At 41.6% G+C, this 18,885-nt stretch overlaps 1 protein-coding gene across 2 annotated transcripts in view; it reads left to right on the forward strand.

Moving 5' to 3' along the window:
- The window catches only part of abca12 (ATP-binding cassette, sub-family A (ABC1), member 12), a 68,218-nt gene that overhangs the window by 46,704 nt on the left and 2,629 nt on the right, over window positions 1–18,885 (forward strand). Inside the window, exons 49-66 of one of the 2 annotated variants that reach the window (XM_036003872.1) lie at window positions 819–976; window positions 1,752–1,988; window positions 2,296–2,434; window positions 2,728–2,974; window positions 4,394–4,483; window positions 5,495–5,582; window positions 5,743–5,870; window positions 6,067–6,154; window positions 6,518–6,626; window positions 7,851–7,905; window positions 10,069–10,246; window positions 10,382–10,497; window positions 12,080–12,242; window positions 12,446–12,699; window positions 13,080–13,284; window positions 14,734–14,843; window positions 15,696–15,846; window positions 18,075–18,209. In XM_036003872.1, coding sequence (XP_035859765.1) covers window positions 819–976; window positions 1,752–1,988; window positions 2,296–2,434; window positions 2,728–2,974; window positions 4,394–4,483; window positions 5,495–5,582; window positions 5,743–5,870; window positions 6,067–6,154; window positions 6,518–6,626; window positions 7,851–7,905; window positions 10,069–10,246; window positions 10,382–10,497; window positions 12,080–12,242; window positions 12,446–12,699; window positions 13,080–13,284; window positions 14,734–14,843; window positions 15,696–15,846; window positions 18,075–18,209 — 2,651 coding nt within the window. The remainder of the gene's footprint in view (window positions 1–818; window positions 977–1,751; window positions 1,989–2,295; window positions 2,435–2,727; window positions 2,975–4,393; window positions 4,484–5,494; window positions 5,583–5,742; window positions 5,871–6,066; window positions 6,155–6,517; window positions 6,627–7,850; window positions 7,906–10,068; window positions 10,247–10,381; window positions 10,498–12,079; window positions 12,243–12,445; window positions 12,700–13,079; window positions 13,285–14,733; window positions 14,844–15,695; window positions 15,847–18,074; window positions 18,210–18,885) is intronic. The other variant, XM_031300119.2, reaches the window with a different exon arrangement.

The following is an 18,885-nucleotide window of genomic DNA, read 5'->3' on the forward strand; positions in this document are numbered from 1 at the left end:
AAAGAAACTGCCAAATGTGATATAATTGTAGCTGTGGAAAAATATCCTCTGTAATTGGCCCTGTCTCACTCAGATGTTAGTGAGATTTTGGTGCCAGGGGAATCTATTTCAAATTAAACTTTCTGCATCGCTTGCTGTTTGTGCGTCTGTTTCTCTGATGATTATATGTGCACGACACATCTTGTGTGTGACTTTGTCTTTGTGATGTCTGTTTTTTGTTGTTTATTTGGATGTGTGTTGTTGCAAATGTGTGTGTTTGCAGCTACACTTAAATGGCCAACGTCTACTCAAAACAATAGGACATTAGGGAGTATAATTTTCCAAAAGACATCTAAATATGGCTTTCATTTTGTTTTTTCACCCTTCTCAAAACCTTGAAACTCCTACAATAATCTATAACTGTGTGCATTTCACTGACATTGAATCACTGGCTTTTCATGTAATAGATTTCTTAATAGTCACACAATTCCCTTTAGCTTCCATTTGAGTTATAATAATAATAATAATAATACATTTTATTTAAAGGTACCTTTCTCTTCACTCAAGGACACCATACAGGGATACATAAGACATTTAAAAACAGCAAAAAATAAAGAATACAACAACAATAACAACAGAAAGAGGCAGAGCAATTGACATCAAGTGGAATAGGCAGTTTTAAACAGATGTGTTTTGAGTTGCAATTTGAAATTAGGGAATGAATCGATGTTTCTAAGTTGGGGTGGTAATGAATTCCAGAGTTATAGTTATAGGTTAGGAAATGGTATAATAATGCATGCACAAATAATGCATATTGTTTTATGTGTGTGTCCTGTCAGAGCGCACCGTCATCATGTCCACCCACCACCTGGATGAGGCCGAAGTACTGAGCGACCGCATCGCCTTCCTGGAGAGAGGAGGATTAAAATGCTGTGGATCCCCCTTCTACCTGAAAGACAAGCTGGGTCAGGGCTACAAACTCACTCTCACCAAGAAGGTATTCATCCTCACAGGCATCCAGTCAACTTTTTTTGGGTCAAATAATTCATGTTTCCCTAGTGCTCCATGTTACCATCTTAGCATAAATGAATGTTGAGTGATTGTAGACCACAACCTTATGTTCGAAGTGATGAAGTGACATATCTGAGATGTCTGATGCAGTTTACTTTCTCTTAAAAATAACCAATCTTGGATAATGCACAGCCAGCTTAAATAGTTACACTTCCCAATACATCATAATAGATGAGCTGGCCTACATTTTTGGTTTTACTTCTACCACATTGGACACTAGAGTTGCACACAATACATATTGCAATAGTGTGATTTGTATCAGATATATTGGAAAAACTGCTAAATAGGCTAAATCCAACACAAATAATGCTCTGCTGACTGTTGCAAACTGGCTCATACTTTTTAAGCATACTATTTATTCAACTGCTTCCCTAATGTATCCTTCTATCCCATATAGTGTCCTATATGCCAGTTCTATATTTTGGCCAAACCTAAAGTTTCCTTCAGTATTCAGTATTTCGGCTGTTTCTTACATCTGTTTCAGGCTGTATCAAACACCTTCTGTATGTAGCGAAAGTCAGAAATGAATGATGTTTGCAGGCATAGAACGGTAGAGAATACACGTCCCAAAAAACAGAAAGAATAAAATATATATATATATATAATATATATTCTAAGCAGCTGATTTGTAGTTGTGTGTAGTAAATCTGTGTAATCTTGAAAATAAAGCATGTCATAATCTATTCCTAATTTTCTCTCTGCAGATGCAGAACCTAGAATCTGAGAGGATGGACAATGCGGAACTGAAGGCCTTCATCCAAGCTCATGTACCGGAAGCACGACTAAAGGATGCCCAGGGAGGTGACCTGGTTTACTTACTGCCCCCCTTTACCTCATCCAATGCCTCCTCATATCGCTCCCTCCTGACCGCGCTGGACTCCAACCAGGACGCCCTGCAGCTGGGGGGCTATGGCATCTCTGACACCACCCTAGAGGAGGTAAGCTCATCTCATACATACACACACACACATCCACACACACACACACACACACACACACACACACACACACACACACACACACACACACACACACACACACACACACAAACAGGTTAACAGTGAAGACACAGTGGAGAAAACGACAGGCTCAACTGGTAATGTACATTTGAATTACCCCTGTGTTAAAACATGCTAGTGCTCATAAACTTGATCATAATGACATGTATGCATAATCTTAATATGTGCATTTTACTGATAGGCTTTTTGACATACACATGCTAATGTTTTGTTTTTATGTGTGTAGGTGTTCCTCCAGCTGACTGACAGAGAAGATGGGGCTGACGGCCACCTGTCTATCTCAGAGACAGTTTCCGACACTGATTCCATTGACAGCTTCCCTTCAGACTCCAGTGGAAGCATCTCAAGCTTTGATGACAAAATCAGTGAGTAAAAGGAAAACTTTGCATCATGTTTATATAATTCCTATTGTAGCATTTATATAATGACTGCTATTTGTGCAGTGACATCAACTGTAGTGTTCATTGTGGTCACCAGTATGCTGAAACATATTTTTTATTTTAGATTTGATGGATTGCACTGCCATCTTTTGTGATACTATGTACCTGTTAACCTTTAGCTTAGTGTGCCCTCGGGAGAAAAAGCAGTCATCATTAAGGCTGTAAGATAGTAAGTGGGTTGGTAAAAAAAATGATTAGATCCTGTCTCCATGTTCCAGAGCTTACCGGTTCATCCGTGGTGAGCGGCATGGCCCTGGCCTGGCAGCAGATGGCTGCCATACTGATCAAGAGGTTCCACCACAGCCGCAGAGACTGGAAGGGCCTGATCTCCCAGATCCTACTCCCTGTTCTGTTCATGGTGTTTGCTATGGGCCTGGGCTCCATCAGGAGCGACCTGAGGCACTATCCTGAGCTGGAGCTCAGTCCTGCGCTTTACAACTTGGGACCGAGCTACTCTTTCTTCAGGTCAGTCCCCTTGGTAAAACACTAGGAGGGGAGGCCACATAAGAAAACAAGGCTAATCAGGGTGATTTTACACCAAGGATGTTTGGAGCTGTTCAATCGAACTCTGAAGCTTTGCTCTTTTATTTCAATTAATTTGGCAAGGTCAGACCAATGCTACTGAGCCTCAGGTGGCAACCAATAATCACACCAAGGCACACAAGAAAGCAACATTTTTGACGTAAAATGTCTGAGCAATTCCAGGAAACTACTCCAAACATTTTAATGTATAAACAGCTGTGTGTATCTCAAGTGTTATCTCTGTTATTTTGTAAGTTACTTGGTTTGTGGCAAAGCTTGGAGGATGTTGTACTGTGGTGCCATGTTTTGGTGTTTACACAATTTATACTGCTTGGCCTGAAGACAGCACCATAGCAAAAGATAACATTTTGAAACACAGAGCTACTAACTGCAACACTCCTGCAACTTTGATAAAGGGCTGATGCATCTCGTGGGTTCCTTCATCATTTGCGGGGGATGACATGTCTCACTTGTTATAAAATGATTTTGAAGCTGCAGTTTGTTGAAGGGCAAACTCACCTCAAGGAGAGGGAGTGAGAGAGAACACGAGGGAAAGAGATGATTGTGATGAAGACAGATGAGATGCAAGATCAAAGTGAGAGAAATTAAGAGTGTCAGTAGGTGGCGAGATGTCTTCATTCTCAGAAATGCTGTTGTTTGATCAAGGGGATGTGTAGCAAGGGAGAAAAGGCTGAGGTGCCAATCCATATCAAAGACGGTATGGACGCTCTCCCCAGTCCTCTTCAGCTTGATATACAAAAGAGATTGAAAGCTAATATGTATATTTTTAATGCAATCAATGATAGGTTTATGGGTTATTCTTGGGAAGGTAATAGGTAGTGGTCTTCACATTTTATGAACTTTCTCAGAGCACTGCGTTTTTTAGACTTCCCTCTATGAACAATACAAATGTAATGATCTGAATGTTTATTAGTATACTTCTGCATATATTAAAAGGCAGGGGAAGGCTCAAATGAAAGAAATCCACTTAAATGTAAAGTGGCGAATCAAATGTCCTCACTCTCTTTTTTATCTGTCAAGCTCCCCACAGTAAGGATATTAGAATCACTGATTTTACCCCCACTTTATTCACAATATTGTGATTTAGTAAATTTCACTTATACCTGCTTCTCTACTAGGAAACCTTGATTAAATGCCAACCTTGAAACCCCAACCACCAAGATTGATTTGAATAAATCCATAATGACTAAAACCAAACCTCTCTGCTATGTTAGAGCCTTATGAAACAACCTTTTGTCTGAATTGTATTATTTCATTATTGTTGTAATTATGGTGTTGTTCACTAAAATGTCTGTGTAACCTTTGAGTTGAGGCTGACTGTCTGTTTTTCTGACTCCATAGTAACCAAAATCCCAACTCCGCCCCGCTGATGGACACCATGTTGTCATTCCCCGGGATCGATAACGCCTGCCTCGACAAGCCCGATAACCCGTACGTAATCACACCTCAAATGCCAGCTGCAAATGATACATGTGTCAGTGATACTCTGGGTGAACTGGCTGCTCAGTTTTTCTATGGATTCTACCCTTTTCCACAAATATGTGTTTTCATATTTTAGTCATTGTCATTGTTGTCATCCCTCCTCCTAAACCAGTCTGCCTTCCTTTCAATTCCTGCCGCCCTCTCTCTCTCTGGTCTCTCTCATGTCCCTCCTCTCTACTTTCCTGCCGCTAAGCTTAACGTATGTGGCTTAAAGCCTGCAGCAGGACTCTGCGATGCTAGAGCGTCATTTGTATTCCATAAACACCCTGTGTTTGTAGGGGAGATGTTCCCCTTACAGGCACTCAAATCGATGTTGGCACTCATGAACCACACCTCAGAGGAATTTTAAAATACTCTGCCAAAAAAAAGAAATAGAGGGAAGTAAAGTTCCAATGGTGCAAAAGAGATTGCATGTTTTGCTCATGATGTCCTATAATGTCAACATGACAATGACTGAAAGGGTGCTGAGTGCTGCATTTACATGTCTAGTAAATATACTGTATGGTCCCTTGACTATGGTTATTGTTGTTGACCAATGTAACAGGTGTGCATGTGATGTGCAAAGACAAGTCTATTGCTACAGATTGTGTCCAAACAAATGTCCCTGAAAGCATTTGGCAGGAAACACAGTGTGGGGGAGTTGAACATCAACCCACACAAGCAAATTTCACACAATATGATATTACAGCACATATTTAACAGCTTTCAAAACAGTTTTCAACTGATATCAGAGAAACTATTTAGAACCTGGTCTCACAAAAGTCCATGTAAGCTGCTCACAGCTGCTGTATGAATGGTTGCAGATTTTGCCACCATATGTACACACCTTTTTAGTATTGATGCAGGCCATCATATCTAGCTCAGTTTCATGATGTGTTGGGTCTAGGGATAGTCTTGTGACATGACCACACACTACAGACACTGAGCCACCATTTAACTTTGTGAATGTTTCCTTTTAAGGGTTTGCACAAGAAGCACAAACAACTGGAGTTCCAGTGGGAACAGCTCCAAAGCATTTAGCGTCTGTAAATGCACCAGTAAGGAACAGGTGAGACTGGGTCACTGAGAACGGTGTGTGTGTGTGTGTGTGTGTGTGTGTGTGTGCGCGCGCGTGCGTGCGTGCGTCCGTCCGTGCGTGCGTGTCTATCTGTGCGTGACTGTATGAAAAATGGCGAGTGTAATGTGTTTGTGTCTTCCCTACACTACAGATCTGTGATGTGGACAGCTACCAGCCGCCACATAAGATGATCCCTTCATCTCAGATTGTGTATAACCTGAGTGGCATCAATGTGGAAAACTATCTGGTGGCCACAGCAAATGACTTTATCAGGGACAGGTGAATGTAGCCAGTGTTTACATTTGGTTAATGTAGCCACCTTGAGAATTTAATCAATGCTTCATTGATAGTTTGCTGTAGTCTGATTGCTAATTAACACTCTGATTGCATACTATACTATACAAAGCAATGTTCCAGTGGCCTTCTCAGTAGCATTCAGAGCACTTTGTGTTGATCGATGTATATTTTATTTCAGGTATGGTGGCTTTGATTTTGGCATGCGACTCCCTTCTGACTTTAAAATGGACGTCACAGCGGTTCCAGAAAACCGTACTCTGTCTAAGGTAACTTTGTCTCCTTCTTCCCTGCTGCCTGTCTCGTTATCACTTTAATCGCTGTACTGATGAGTAGTTGAAAGTTAAAACATGACATCCTATCCTGAAGTTGTTTGACTACAAGGCTTGCAGATGGAGCTGCCTTGTAACACCATTAGTGTCATCATAAATATGATTTACTGAAGCAATTGTGCCACTGTTTTAGTGTGACATTTTCTCAGATAATGACTGCATTTATTGTGTCTTTAAAGCCTTGGTTTCAAAACAATAGAAAGCATATTGTAGTGAGGTAGTAGTCTTACATATCCTGATATGTAGCAGTGTGAGTGATGGTTTCTATGCATGTCTGTGTTTGTGCTTGCATTGGTTTAGGTCTGGTTCAACCCAGACGGTCAACACACAATGCCAGCATACTTAAACAGCCTCAACAACCTTATCCTACGTTCCAATCTTCCAGCAGACAAGGATCCACGTGAATATGGTAAGCTGGAGTTAGTGCTGAAATAAATAAATGGTACAAGTAAAGTAAAGTAAAGTCTATCCATATTGTTTATGGTGTAATTGTCCTTATTAACACAGACACACAACACTCCTAAATTATTGTAAAAGATAGGCTTGAAATGAGACATGGGATTGTGCAAAAGGGATGCACACATCAGTATTACAAAATTCTTTATATCCAGCAAGGTGCTACTGATTGAACGCCCAGCACATTTTGTATACTAAATTTAAAGAGAGCTGTGAAGAGTCTTTACTCATAGTTTTTTTCATTGGATTAAAGCCAGGGGGTGCTGTGTGTCAGTATGCAGTATGCATGGTGAACACTGATGAGTGTCACTCACTGGTGAGCTATGCTAAAGAGAAAGAGGCTGATCTCAGTACTGTTTTAGCTTTAAATCACACTGATCATGTGCTTGCGGGCAGGAGTATACACACACACACACACACACACACACACACACACACACACACACACACACACACAAAGAAGTGCTCATCAAACATACAGAAGAACATGCACACACACATACACACACATATTTCTTCCACACTGGATGTTAATAGTGCTTGAGGGTAGAGTGAATGTTACCTGCAAACTCACGGCGGTGGCAGGGGTGAGGTTGCCATCATGCCACTCTCACAGGACGAACTGCCCCCTGACACAGATATGCCATTACACTCGCTGGTTCCAGTCTTCAAATGTGAATACATGATAGCATATTTAATATCTTTGGGTTTTGGACTGTATGTCAGACAAAATTAGTAATTTGAATGTGTCATTTTAGGCTCTGAGAAGCCCATATTTTTCTACATTTTTAGACCAACCGATTTATTAAACAATCAAGAAATCGGCAGATGAGTTGATAATGAATGTGCCCTTGAGCAAGCCACTGAGTCCCCAAACTGCTCAATGGCTGCTGTGCTTTGGGTTTACTCACACTCTCCTATCTCAGGAAATGTAAAAGCAGAGACATGTAGGGAAGAAGTTTATGTCTGTGAGCATCTAGAACACCCTGAAAAAATGATGAAGAAAATGTTCCTTTGTGTGCACTAGCAAATGAAATCATCTTTCACTATATTTTTCAATTGACTGTGTCCCAGGCTAAGAGAATATTATTGCTCATGTGGTTCCTGTGCTGAAAAATAGCCTGTATGCTTTTGTTTTTCTATTGCTAACACAATACTCTGTTTCTTTCTATTACAGCCATTTCAGTTTCCAGTCACCCCTATTTCGGTCGGGCGGATGATGAAGATGCAATGTAAGGAATGCACTTAAAATTCTTCCTTTTTGCTGAACTGATACGCAGTTTCCAAAAAAAAATCTTATCAGCATTCTAAATGGTGAAAATATCATGATGAATATTCTTGGCTGTTGTTTGGCAGAGCCCAAGTTAAATTATTGAAGCATCCTACTTTTCAATTCAGGACATCAAAGTCAGGTGGACTCAGGGCATGGAGGTACATGACAGCAGTATTTACCCATATTTGATTTTCTAAATGGATTTCCCTGAGCTTGCACTATTGATCAGAGTCCCAACATAATGAGTGTTTACCCTGAAGGTGGCACAGAGGTGGATTGATTCTACCCCACTCCCCAAAATGAGTGTATTTAAAATACTCCACATTCTGCTTTAGAGACCCAGACTGCGAAAGTAGTGCTTGCGTGTATGTGATGTGATCAGTTGATGGTAGGGAGGCAGCATGTGAATGTGCCGGCCGGCCAGGAGTTATCTAGTCTCGCATTGCCAGACCTACCTCCACAGCGCTGCAGAGGAAGGTCTGGCTAGTCTACACAGCATTCTGGGATGGGAGAAAAATGTGCTCTGGTTTATTGGCATTTCTTTGAACCAATCACAATCGGCGCTAAGCGCCAGACTCAACGACGTAACTTGTTTTGGTGGAACATGTGTACGTTTAAAAGTTGTTTTAGTTGTGAAACAGAAAACTCAGATTCAACAGATAGTCTAGCTAGCTGTCTGGATTTTCCCTGCAGAGATGTAAGGAGCAGTTAACCATAGTCCTCATAAATCAACCGGAGTTTAGAATGCCAACACAAAGAAAGCGGAAGGTGAGGGACATCCGGCCTAAAAGGAGGGATGTCCGGTGGAATTGAACAATCCTGAAAATGAAGCGTCAACGATATAGACAAGGAGTTATCTGTCTGTGAATCTGGGAGGCGGAGCTTCTAAATGGTTGTATTTGTTTGGCAGTTGAGTTCCAATATCAACAATCTTTGCGCAGCATCGCTTACTGCACCTTTAAGCCTTTCACTGGCTATTTCCCTGTGTTTACTGTCCTTTAGTTTCTTTATATACTCCACATTTCTTTGTGTGTAGTAGCTACGTAGCTGTTTGCCTGCTTAGGTACTGCAGCGGCTGCAAGTGCGCAGTTACCCCTCTGTGAAATTCTGCTTCCTCACGTTATCTATTGATTTTGCCTTAGCCGTGTTAAAGACACAACAGTCTTATTACTCCAAATGTCTTGATTCTCACAGTGTGGTAGCTCCCATGGGAAATATTTAAGGCTATATTAACCATACTGCTAACAAACCTGCTCAGTAGTTGCTGCTGCTGCTGGCTATCCTCTGTAGTTAGTGCTGCCCTCTCAAACGCCTACTGCATGTCCTTCCCTGTTTTTGTCTCTCCTTCCCACTCGGTCACACTGCAAGCTTCATCCTCATCCTCTTTTTCAGCCTCATGCAGCTTATTCTGTTTGGTTGGTGGTGTTGTGCCCCAGCCAGAGGCGAGGGCTAAAAAAGAGAGCATGGGAGATGAACAGGTAGCGGCATCAAGAAAGTGTGAATGAGTGCACTGGGTTGAAAAGTAACTAAGGGATCAAAGCCTCAGCTGGTTGTCTGGGGTCTTGTCTGGACAATAGGCTCTGCAGCCACACAGCAGCAGCACTGGCTTACTGACTATACATCAATAGCAGTGAGAAGTTGTTCTCTACATGAAGCGAGCTGTTTCTGTTGCAGTTATTATCTTGTCAGAGACGAGGCACAAGCATCTCTTTAACAAAGCTGTTAGTTATTTATGAAATTCTATTTATTGTGAGCCACTTCAATAGTTCAAATGAGTCAGGTCCCAGCAGGGAACAATATGATAGTTTGTAGGAGGGCTTTAATATGGGCCATTGTTTTTGGAAAGGAATTACACCAGGTTGCCTCATTCAAAGTGACTCAACACCATATTGATTTGTTTGTGCACTTTGTCGTCCGTGCATCTAAACCTGTAGCTACTGTAGCACTGCAGCCTTAAAGTTCAAACTAAAGTAGTACAACACAACTTAACATGCAGGGATATAATGGGCAATAATAGAGTTGATGTGGTCGAATGATAATTCACTTATTACCAACATGGCTGATAATTAATGATGCCAGTGTCGTCACTGACATCTGAATGATCCGATTATTTCCCTCACAGTGTCCAGGGAATTCTTCATATTCTCGTGGCCATGTGTGTGCTGACGGGTTTTTCAATCACGACAGCCAGCTTCGCCATCTATGAAGTCAACGAACACCACAGCGGCTCCAAGAGGCTCCAGCACATCTCTGGCATCAGCGAGCCTTTCTACTGGGCTGTGAACTTCTTTTATGACATGGTAACATCCTCTTATCAAATATAACACATATTATTACATCATTATTAATATAGTGATTCATTATTGATTTGGAACTCCTTCCAATTAAATGACGTGCCTCCATGCTACTTCATCGTGTCCCATCTTTTTCCGCAGGTCATGTATTTAATCCCTGTGACCTTGACTGTTGGTGTGACCGCAGCCTTCCAGATTCCAGCATTCACTGAACGGCAAAATTTGGGTGCTGTCACCCTGCTTCTGGTACTCTTTGGGTGAGTAATTTGGTCTCTCAGCTGTCTCAGCTGTGCAGAACGTATTCACAGGGACTTTAAGGGGTTGATTTACAAAGCCTACCAAAATAATGACCGTCGTGGTATTGTTGGTCTTTTGACTTGTTTGTTCATGAATAATAATAATAATAATAATAATAATTTGATCAAATAAAGGTTTCTAGAAAAAGCATGGACTCACATGCACACTGTATTTTCTAGCATCCACTGCATGTTATTTTGTGTGCCACTAAGTTGGATTTACTGCACTGAGCTGGAGGCTGGCGGCTTGTGGCTGCTGCTCTTCAAACGCAAACACAGCTCCATTTTTCAGACTTTCTTGCAAAGACAGATGGTGGTAGGACTGAAAGGCTGATAGAAAAATCACTACCAACATGTTTATCCTATTCAAGCCAAAGACGGTAGGGAGAAAGGGAGGGAGGGGGGATCAGGAAGCAACATGGCTAATGACAATAACAATGGTGTAATCTCACAATAAAAATGTTTTACAATCAATCTAACACTGAGATTTAGGTTTTTGGAAAGGTGCCAAACCAATGAAACACCATGTTTTCTCAAATCTGGGTTACTGAGATTGTTTACATCATTCCCTAAATGTAGCTAAAACTTAGTCTCATATGTTTCCTGTTGCTGTCGCAGGACTTATCCTAAACCCTAGATCTTAGGAGGCCAAGTCAGCACTCTGCTTCTCAATTATCAGACAGATGTCTCCCTCCCAAGCAATGAATAATCAGTCTGTCAGGCGGAACCCACCTGGTCTGGTCTGCAGCCTTCTTGCTTCTTTTCCTTGTCATGACTTGGCACCAGCGGTCTGCCTATCAGGCACTTTTTTTGGGCATGGCACGCAGATGCTTTGTCTCTGTCTGGCTCTATCTGTTTGTCTCTTTTTTTTCACACCCTACTTTCTCCTTCATCATTTCTTTCCTTCTCCCTCCTTCTCTGTCTTGCTGACCCAGACACCCCAATCAAATGAACAAGCAGATTGTGTGAGGGAAAAGAGAGAACAAAAAAAGGAAAAAGATGTTCTGCCACCAGGGGAATAAAAGGGAGAAGTAATTCATCTTCCTCTCTTTTGGCGTCATGAGTGAATGTTTACCCTCCCCATGGTGTGGTATTTTTTCTCCTTTCCTTTTCTGTATTCTTTGGTGTCTATTTTCATCAGGCTCAGCTGCTCTGTTTAGTCGGTGAAAGACCTGAGCCACTTCAGTTACAAATGCAAGGTCAGGTCATTTTATTTTAGAAGGAGTTTTTTTTCTTGTGAGGAGGACTGTATGCATTTTCCATATCTACTTTGTGTGTTTGTCTTTGTGGGATTTCTGTATTTGGAAGCAACTCAGCGAGATTACAGCAGGGCTATTTTATGGTGTGTGTTTGTTTGTCTGTTTGTTTGTTTGTGTGTGTGTGTGTGTGTGTGTGTGTGCGTGTATGTGTGTGTGTGCGTGCGCGTGCATGCATGCATGCGTGCTTTTGTGTTCTAATGCATCTGTGTGTCTATCTGTGCGTGATTGAAGTTATTTTTACTTAATGCTGTGTTTAAAGTATTCTGTCATTATCAATTCCTCAGGTTTGCTACCTTCCCCTGGATGTATCTGTTATCAGGCGTGTTCAAGGATGCGGAGATGGCCTTCATCGCCTATGTGTGCATCAACCTCTTTATCAGTATCAACACCATCATGTCCACCTCCATCCTATACTTTCTGGGTGAAATTTCAATGCGCAATTCTGAGGTCAGCATAAACTATCTGAGTCAAGATGCCTTTTGTTAGCAGCTGAATATCTGACGTAGTTAAATGCACACTTAAATGTGTGAATTTCCGGTCCTCATAGTTGCAGAGGAGTATCACATATCCATTGACAGGGAACTGAACATTACAATTCAGGATGAGCCCCCCCTTCTCAATGCCTTTTGTTCTGTCTTTTCCTGCTGCAGTTTGTCAAGGAGATCTTCAGCAGGCTGAGCAACGCCTTCCTCATCTTCCCCCAGTTCAACTTTGGGAACGGGCTGATGAAGCTGGCCAGGATGAACATAGAGGTCCAGCTGCTCAGTGGCTACGGCATTGACGCCTATCAGAACCCATTCTCCACAGATGCCCTGGGCTGGATGTTCATCTCCTCCTTCATCCAAGGCGTGGTCTTTTTCACCCTGCGCCTCCTGCTCAACAGGTTTCTCATACGCAAAGTCAGGTGAGGAAAACAGAAGCCTGAGATGGTATGGTGATAACGTGAATGGCCTTCAAATCCTGTGTTACACATCCAGCCTTGTAATTGAATAGAGAATACGCTGTTTATAGAGAATATGCAAATGAGTGGTTGAATATGCATACAGGTTTCTTAAAGTAATTAAAGAAAATTAAATTCAATTCTTTTTTTTAATTCAAAATGAACAAAGAGTTTTAGAAAAAGGAAAAAAATAGCCAAAAGCATTGGGTCCCGAAGATACGCCTGAACCAATTTAGTTAAAAAGTTTCAGTCAATCATATATTTAATGCCGCATTTTCTGTTGCTTACATTAACTTCAACACCTAGTAGTTACCGTACATTAAAAAAGTACTTTTCCTTTGCAGGAATTTGATTTGTGGCAGAAAAACGGTGCCACTGGTGGCTTGTGAGGAACAGGATGTGGATGTAGCGACTGAGCACCAACGGGTGTCCAGTGGAGAAGCCAGCACAGACATACTGCAGGTCAACCAGCTGACTAAGGTCTATCAGCACCTCGGGAAGAAGGTCCATGCTGTCAAGAAGCTCTCTTTGGGCATCCCTGCAGGAGAGGTAAGCCTTAAGGCCCTGACACACCAACCCGATAATCGGCCGTTGGACAGTCTGGCGAGGTCAGTGACTCGAGTCTGTTCGGTGTATTCTGTGCCGTCGTCCGTCGGACAGGCCGTCGGCCTTCATTTTGGCCAATTTGACATGTTGAATTGGAGGGCGGGCAGTCGGACTCAATGACCAATCTGATTGGTGGAGTTCTAGCCCTTGACTAGCGAAAATCTACTCAAACTGACCTTTGTCGATCAAAAAAACAGACAGATTCAGCAACTGTATGGCCTATTTCTCGCTTGAAATGTTTTCAGAAACACGTTTCAGTGAACTATTTTCGTAAAATACAAGACTGTATTCTGAACGAGCCGCCATTAATGGTTGGCTTTGAAATTTGGGAGGAGCCAGACCCACATGACGCGTTCGTCATTTCCAGATTTCATTTTTTGGGCGACAATACAGATTAGCGCTGCCTGCTGTTATGGAGACGTATTACGTCTCGCGCACGTGCAGAACGTTTTTGACCTTGGGGAGCCGACTGATCAGTCCGACTGCCTTTTCTGCCAATGGTCGGCCGTCGGGTTAGTGTGTCAGGGCCTTTAGCCTTTGCCCATAGTAGGAATACAAATGAAACCAATCCAACTCAGTAGGATAACAAAAGTGGCATTGCATAATAAATTACTGTTATCATCCTCTTGTGACAACAGCATGACTCTAAACATCCAAATAATCACAAAGTCACTTGTATTGCTTAAGAGCTGTCAATCGGTCCTGGTCACTTTGTGCAACAGTAAAGACTTAACTTACATTACAGCTCACTGTTGGTGTTTTGAAACTCAACATAGTTCACAGTTTAGTTTCAAATACCAGGAAACACATTTAAGGATTTGGAGGCACTTTTGGCTACTGAAACAAATTCAGGTTTGGGCTAAGTTACATCACAGCACTTTCACATTCATCCAGTGGAGGTCAGTCAAAGGTGATAGATGTAATATTTAATACAAATTTTATCTCAAAGCTTATCTTTTTAACCAATTTCATAGTAGTCTTTACAATGAACAGTACTTACATTCTCACAGGCTACCTTCATTCTTCAGATAGTCTGCAATCCATGCTCTTACTGTCATAAAATCGCTTTTAGTTCGACTGTGCCCCTGCAGTACTGGAGGCGCCTCTAGAGAGCACATCACATAAATCACCAGCTGGATTTGTCTGTAGGAAATACAACTGTCATGCCAGTAATACATATTTATCGTTTGTGACCAAAGTTGTCAATATTACTGAAAATCATATCCCTCTGCGTGATGGCTGGCTCACCAAGTGTACTGTGTTTTTCAGTCCGTAGATCTGATTACTGGCCATTATATCTATGTAATCTTGGAAAAAGCCTAGCATAGCATTATAGTACCGTAAAGTGTACAAATGCTTCATGATTTCTAAGCAATGGTTGGTCACTTACAGTGCTTTGGTCTCCTGGGAGTGAACGGAGCAGGAAAAACAACCACCTTCAAGATGCTGACCGGAGATGTTAGCCCCACTGATGGCACAGCACAGATCAGGGACTGGGATGGGTAAGCTGATCATGATGATTTGTTCATCATCATGCACATACAATGCAAACTTGAAAACAAAAATTGATATCATGACTACTTGTGTTTTTTGCCTTTTGAGTAACAATATCAATATGTTTTTGCTATCCCTTTTCTCTGTTTCTGCAATAGAGTTTTTCTATCTTTTTTAGTCAAAAATAAATCTGACCTGTACACTGAACACATAAAGGTGTCAGGCTTATGCTACAGTAAAGAAATACAGTTTTTTTTTTGGATTAGTTAGTAATTTAATTATTAATTAGTATTTTATTGGTTAAAGCTTTATAGAAACTGGCTGCTGGCCATGTTTGCCCTCTTGCTTTTCCTTCCGTTTATACTTGTGGCACTGCATGCACATTCCTAAATACATCAGGTTCATATTTGATAACTTAAAATATATTCCTGCAAACTAAAGATGATTTATGAGAATCACCGTAGAGGACACGACAGGAGCCATCACAGGACAAAGCTTTGATATCATGTGCCCAAGCTGCACTGTCTAATGAATCTGAACTAGATTTAATTTGCATAACACATATATCCACAAATTGGGGATGTTATTGCCTCCCACCAGCCAAAATGTGTACGTAAATGGTTTGGGCTTTAGCAAGTAGCAGCTGTTTCTTATACCCAAATCTCAGGCTCTCCTATACAGGTATAAACCACTGTACACATGAGTCAGGCTCCCCCATAACAGCTCTGTTGTTAAGCTGTTTGGTGGGTATTCCCAGCAGGCAGCAGGGCTGACGGAACACCCTACATGTCCATCTGCCCTACACCATGTGGTGGATGCCACTTAAAAAAATATGTCTTTCTTTATCTTCTTTTCCCCAGGCGCTTGGTCAACATCATGGAGTGCCGTAACAAGGGAATTAACATCGGCTACTGTCCCCAGGTGGATGCGCTGGACAATCTGCTCACTGGAAAAGAGCACTTGTACTTCTACGCTCGCATTCGAGGCATCTCAAAGAGGAAGATAGACGGGGTAAGGAAGAGCTGCAGACTCTGTGTTGCTTTCCAAAGCTAGTGACAACACCATCCACAAAATGACATGGGATCTGATATGAATTCAAAGGTGCACTGCCACTGCAGGACTAGTCACTGTTGATGCCTCCATGCATACTTACTCAGAGGGTGTGAAGTGTTGAGTGATGTGGGCTGAAAGTTGTACTATCGGTAGCAAAATGGGAAAGCTTTTGTTGTCAGCTTGTGCAATCCAAACTACAGAATTAAGCTGATGCAGTATGCTTCACTGCAGGCAAATTTACATTTAAACAGTACTTTGATGATGAGAGGATCTCATTTGACATGTCACTTTAGCCCCATTCTTCCCATTTATCTTTCTGAGAACTAATCAATCTTGCCTCTGTGGTGATTACTGAGTGTGCCTGCCTTTCACTGCTGCTGCTGACATGAGAGGAATCTGCAGAACAGCCAATCAACAGATGATGTGATTTTCCATCTTGATTTTTTTTTTCCCCAAAAAAGAAACAGAAAAGAAACAGCTCTGAGGTGTGCGAAATTGTGTATAGATAAAAACATCTATCTATGTTTGTCTCTCTCTTTACGCCACATCACAACTTTGGATGCAGAAGTACAACATTGATTGTCTCTGACAATCTCAGTCATATTATAAACAGAATCATGCAACACAATAGCAAGGATGCTCGTAGATACACAGACACACACTTACTTACACAGACAGTGAAGCATAAAAAATGGATCTGTCTGGCTCTAATCGGCATCGCTGCTGTTGTTACAGCTCCTCTTCTCTGGTCAGGATAGTGATAACAATGGTTATAATGGCCACAGCTTCGGTGATGGGCTAATTCACAAAGATGAGGTTATATATAGAGTTCCTCTTATGTTGTCTCCCACTGAGAGTCCCCTAGCTGTGGATAATGAGACAAGCCTTAATGGGGTCATTTCGCATTGACATGATTTTGTCAGGCTTAATGAGCTGTTACATCAAAGGTAATAGAAAGCGGCTTTTATGAGAGAACGTTAGAAAACAACATATTTTGATGTAAACCAGTCAGGTATATGCCATGCTGTCAGTGCTAATCTTTGAAATGTAGCTGTGGATACTGTGTATTTGTCTAAAGTATGTAATGTCCTACACTGGGATCATTGAATCATTCGTAAAAATAAACACTAAAGGCAAATCCTCTTACAGAGAAAAAGCAGATAATCTTTAGTGAACAGAGCTATCTACTGCATTGGCTTGCTTCATTGATCTGGTTCCCCAACTTGCCAACTAATGTAAAATCACCTCAAGCTATTTGAAAATAAACCAGAATTTACAGCACATTATTTAATGTGATAAATAGGCAAGCATAGAGATTTTTAAACAACTGACATGGTTATGAGCCGTTAACTTTTTTTTTTTTCCATTCCTGCTTTCAATGTGGTTTAACACACATGATGAATTGATATGCACCAAATATATTATGCTGTGTATGTTCCTGTCCTCTAAAGCTGCAGCCCTCAAGACAGCATGGAGCTTAGATAGAATAAAGTTGCCAAGTAAATTCATCATTGTTGTACAAACAAAATAAAATATGCATGGGAGTTGGACAGATAGATACTTCAGTTATTTGCAGTGCAGCTGGACAGAACAGGAGGAGGCAATAGCATGAACATAATTATTAAGTAGCCAATGAGTTGTAGGGCTACCCTTTTCCCTCAGAAAAGCTTTCTGTAAATCCACCTTTTCCTTCCGTGATCAGGTCCTCAATTGTGTGTAGTGGAATATTGGACTTTTTCTCCAGAGAGAGGTCCTCCAGTTGATTGATTAAAGTGATGGAAAATCAACTTCCTGTAAAGGTCTGATGTTGTTTAGATCTGCTGGAGCCAAAGTAGGGGGTTTGACGTTCTCCTCATGGTGCATGACACTGGGGAGCAGCATACTGGTCTATGAAATTAGACTCATATTCCTTTATGGTCATAGAGCCATGCAGAGCAGTCATTAAACCTACTGCCTCCCAGTATATGACTGCAAGACCATTACATATCTCCTACACTGATTAGCAGTTTGCAGAAGACACAGCTTGGAGGTTTCCATTACCTTCCTTCAGCTATAAACCTATTTGGAAAAGGACAATGCAAATTATTATTACCTTAAACGACTATAGTTTTCTATCGTTTCCAACTGTAAATATGGTGTTTATCTTGTCCATCCACTGTATAATCCCTTGCATGTTTCCTTTAAAGGTGGTGACCTACCTACTGAAGAGGTTGCAGCTGAGCTACCATAAAGATATCATTACTGATGGTTACAGTTGCGGCACCCGCAGGAAGCTCTCCACTGCGCTGGCTCTAGTTGGGCATCCGCAAATCCTGCTCCTGGTGAGGACACACCTGTCCGCGCCGCTGTAGCTGCCAGTGGCCAGTTAGTTGCCTAACTGGCCACCAGACAGCAAATATTAAACTAACTATAAACAACTGTTCCTCCTGAAAGGGCCTTTGAAGTAAAGTAGATATTGATTCCCTAGACTTGACAGATCTCACATAGTTAATTAGTCTGTTTACTCGGGCCCACCCACGGGTGGTCTTCCCCATTAGCTTTCAGCTTTACTTCTACCTTATGTCTCTAACAAATCCTCCCTTGTCTTCCTCTCTCTCCTTCCTTGAATCCTCAACTCTATCCATTTCATCACTTTCCTTCATTGTTTTTGTTATATCGTTGACATTTCATTTACGTGATTGTTCCTGTGCCACCGGAGGTTCCGCTGGATGTCCCTCATATTCCGCTCTCTTGGTGTTGGCATTCTAAACTCTGGTCAATTTGGGAAACATCCTCCGAGCTAATTATGTTTATCCTTTTTTTGAGTAAAATTCTCATCACACACTCGACAGCCATTTTAATTCCAGAGTTCGCCTCCCTACGTGCACATGTTCCACCAAAACAAGTTCATTCCTGAGGCTATTTTGCAGAGGCACTGTTGCTGCACCCGGCTCTTAGCGCCGCCCAAGACAATTGTGATTAGTTTAAAGAAATGCCAATAAACCAGAGCATGATTTT

The sequence above is a fragment of the Sander lucioperca genome, chromosome 8, assembly GCF_008315115.2.
Source record: "Sander lucioperca isolate FBNREF2018 chromosome 8, SLUC_FBN_1.2, whole genome shotgun sequence".
In the NCBI taxonomy this organism is placed as follows: Eukaryota; Metazoa; Chordata; class Actinopteri; order Perciformes; family Percidae; genus Sander; species Sander lucioperca.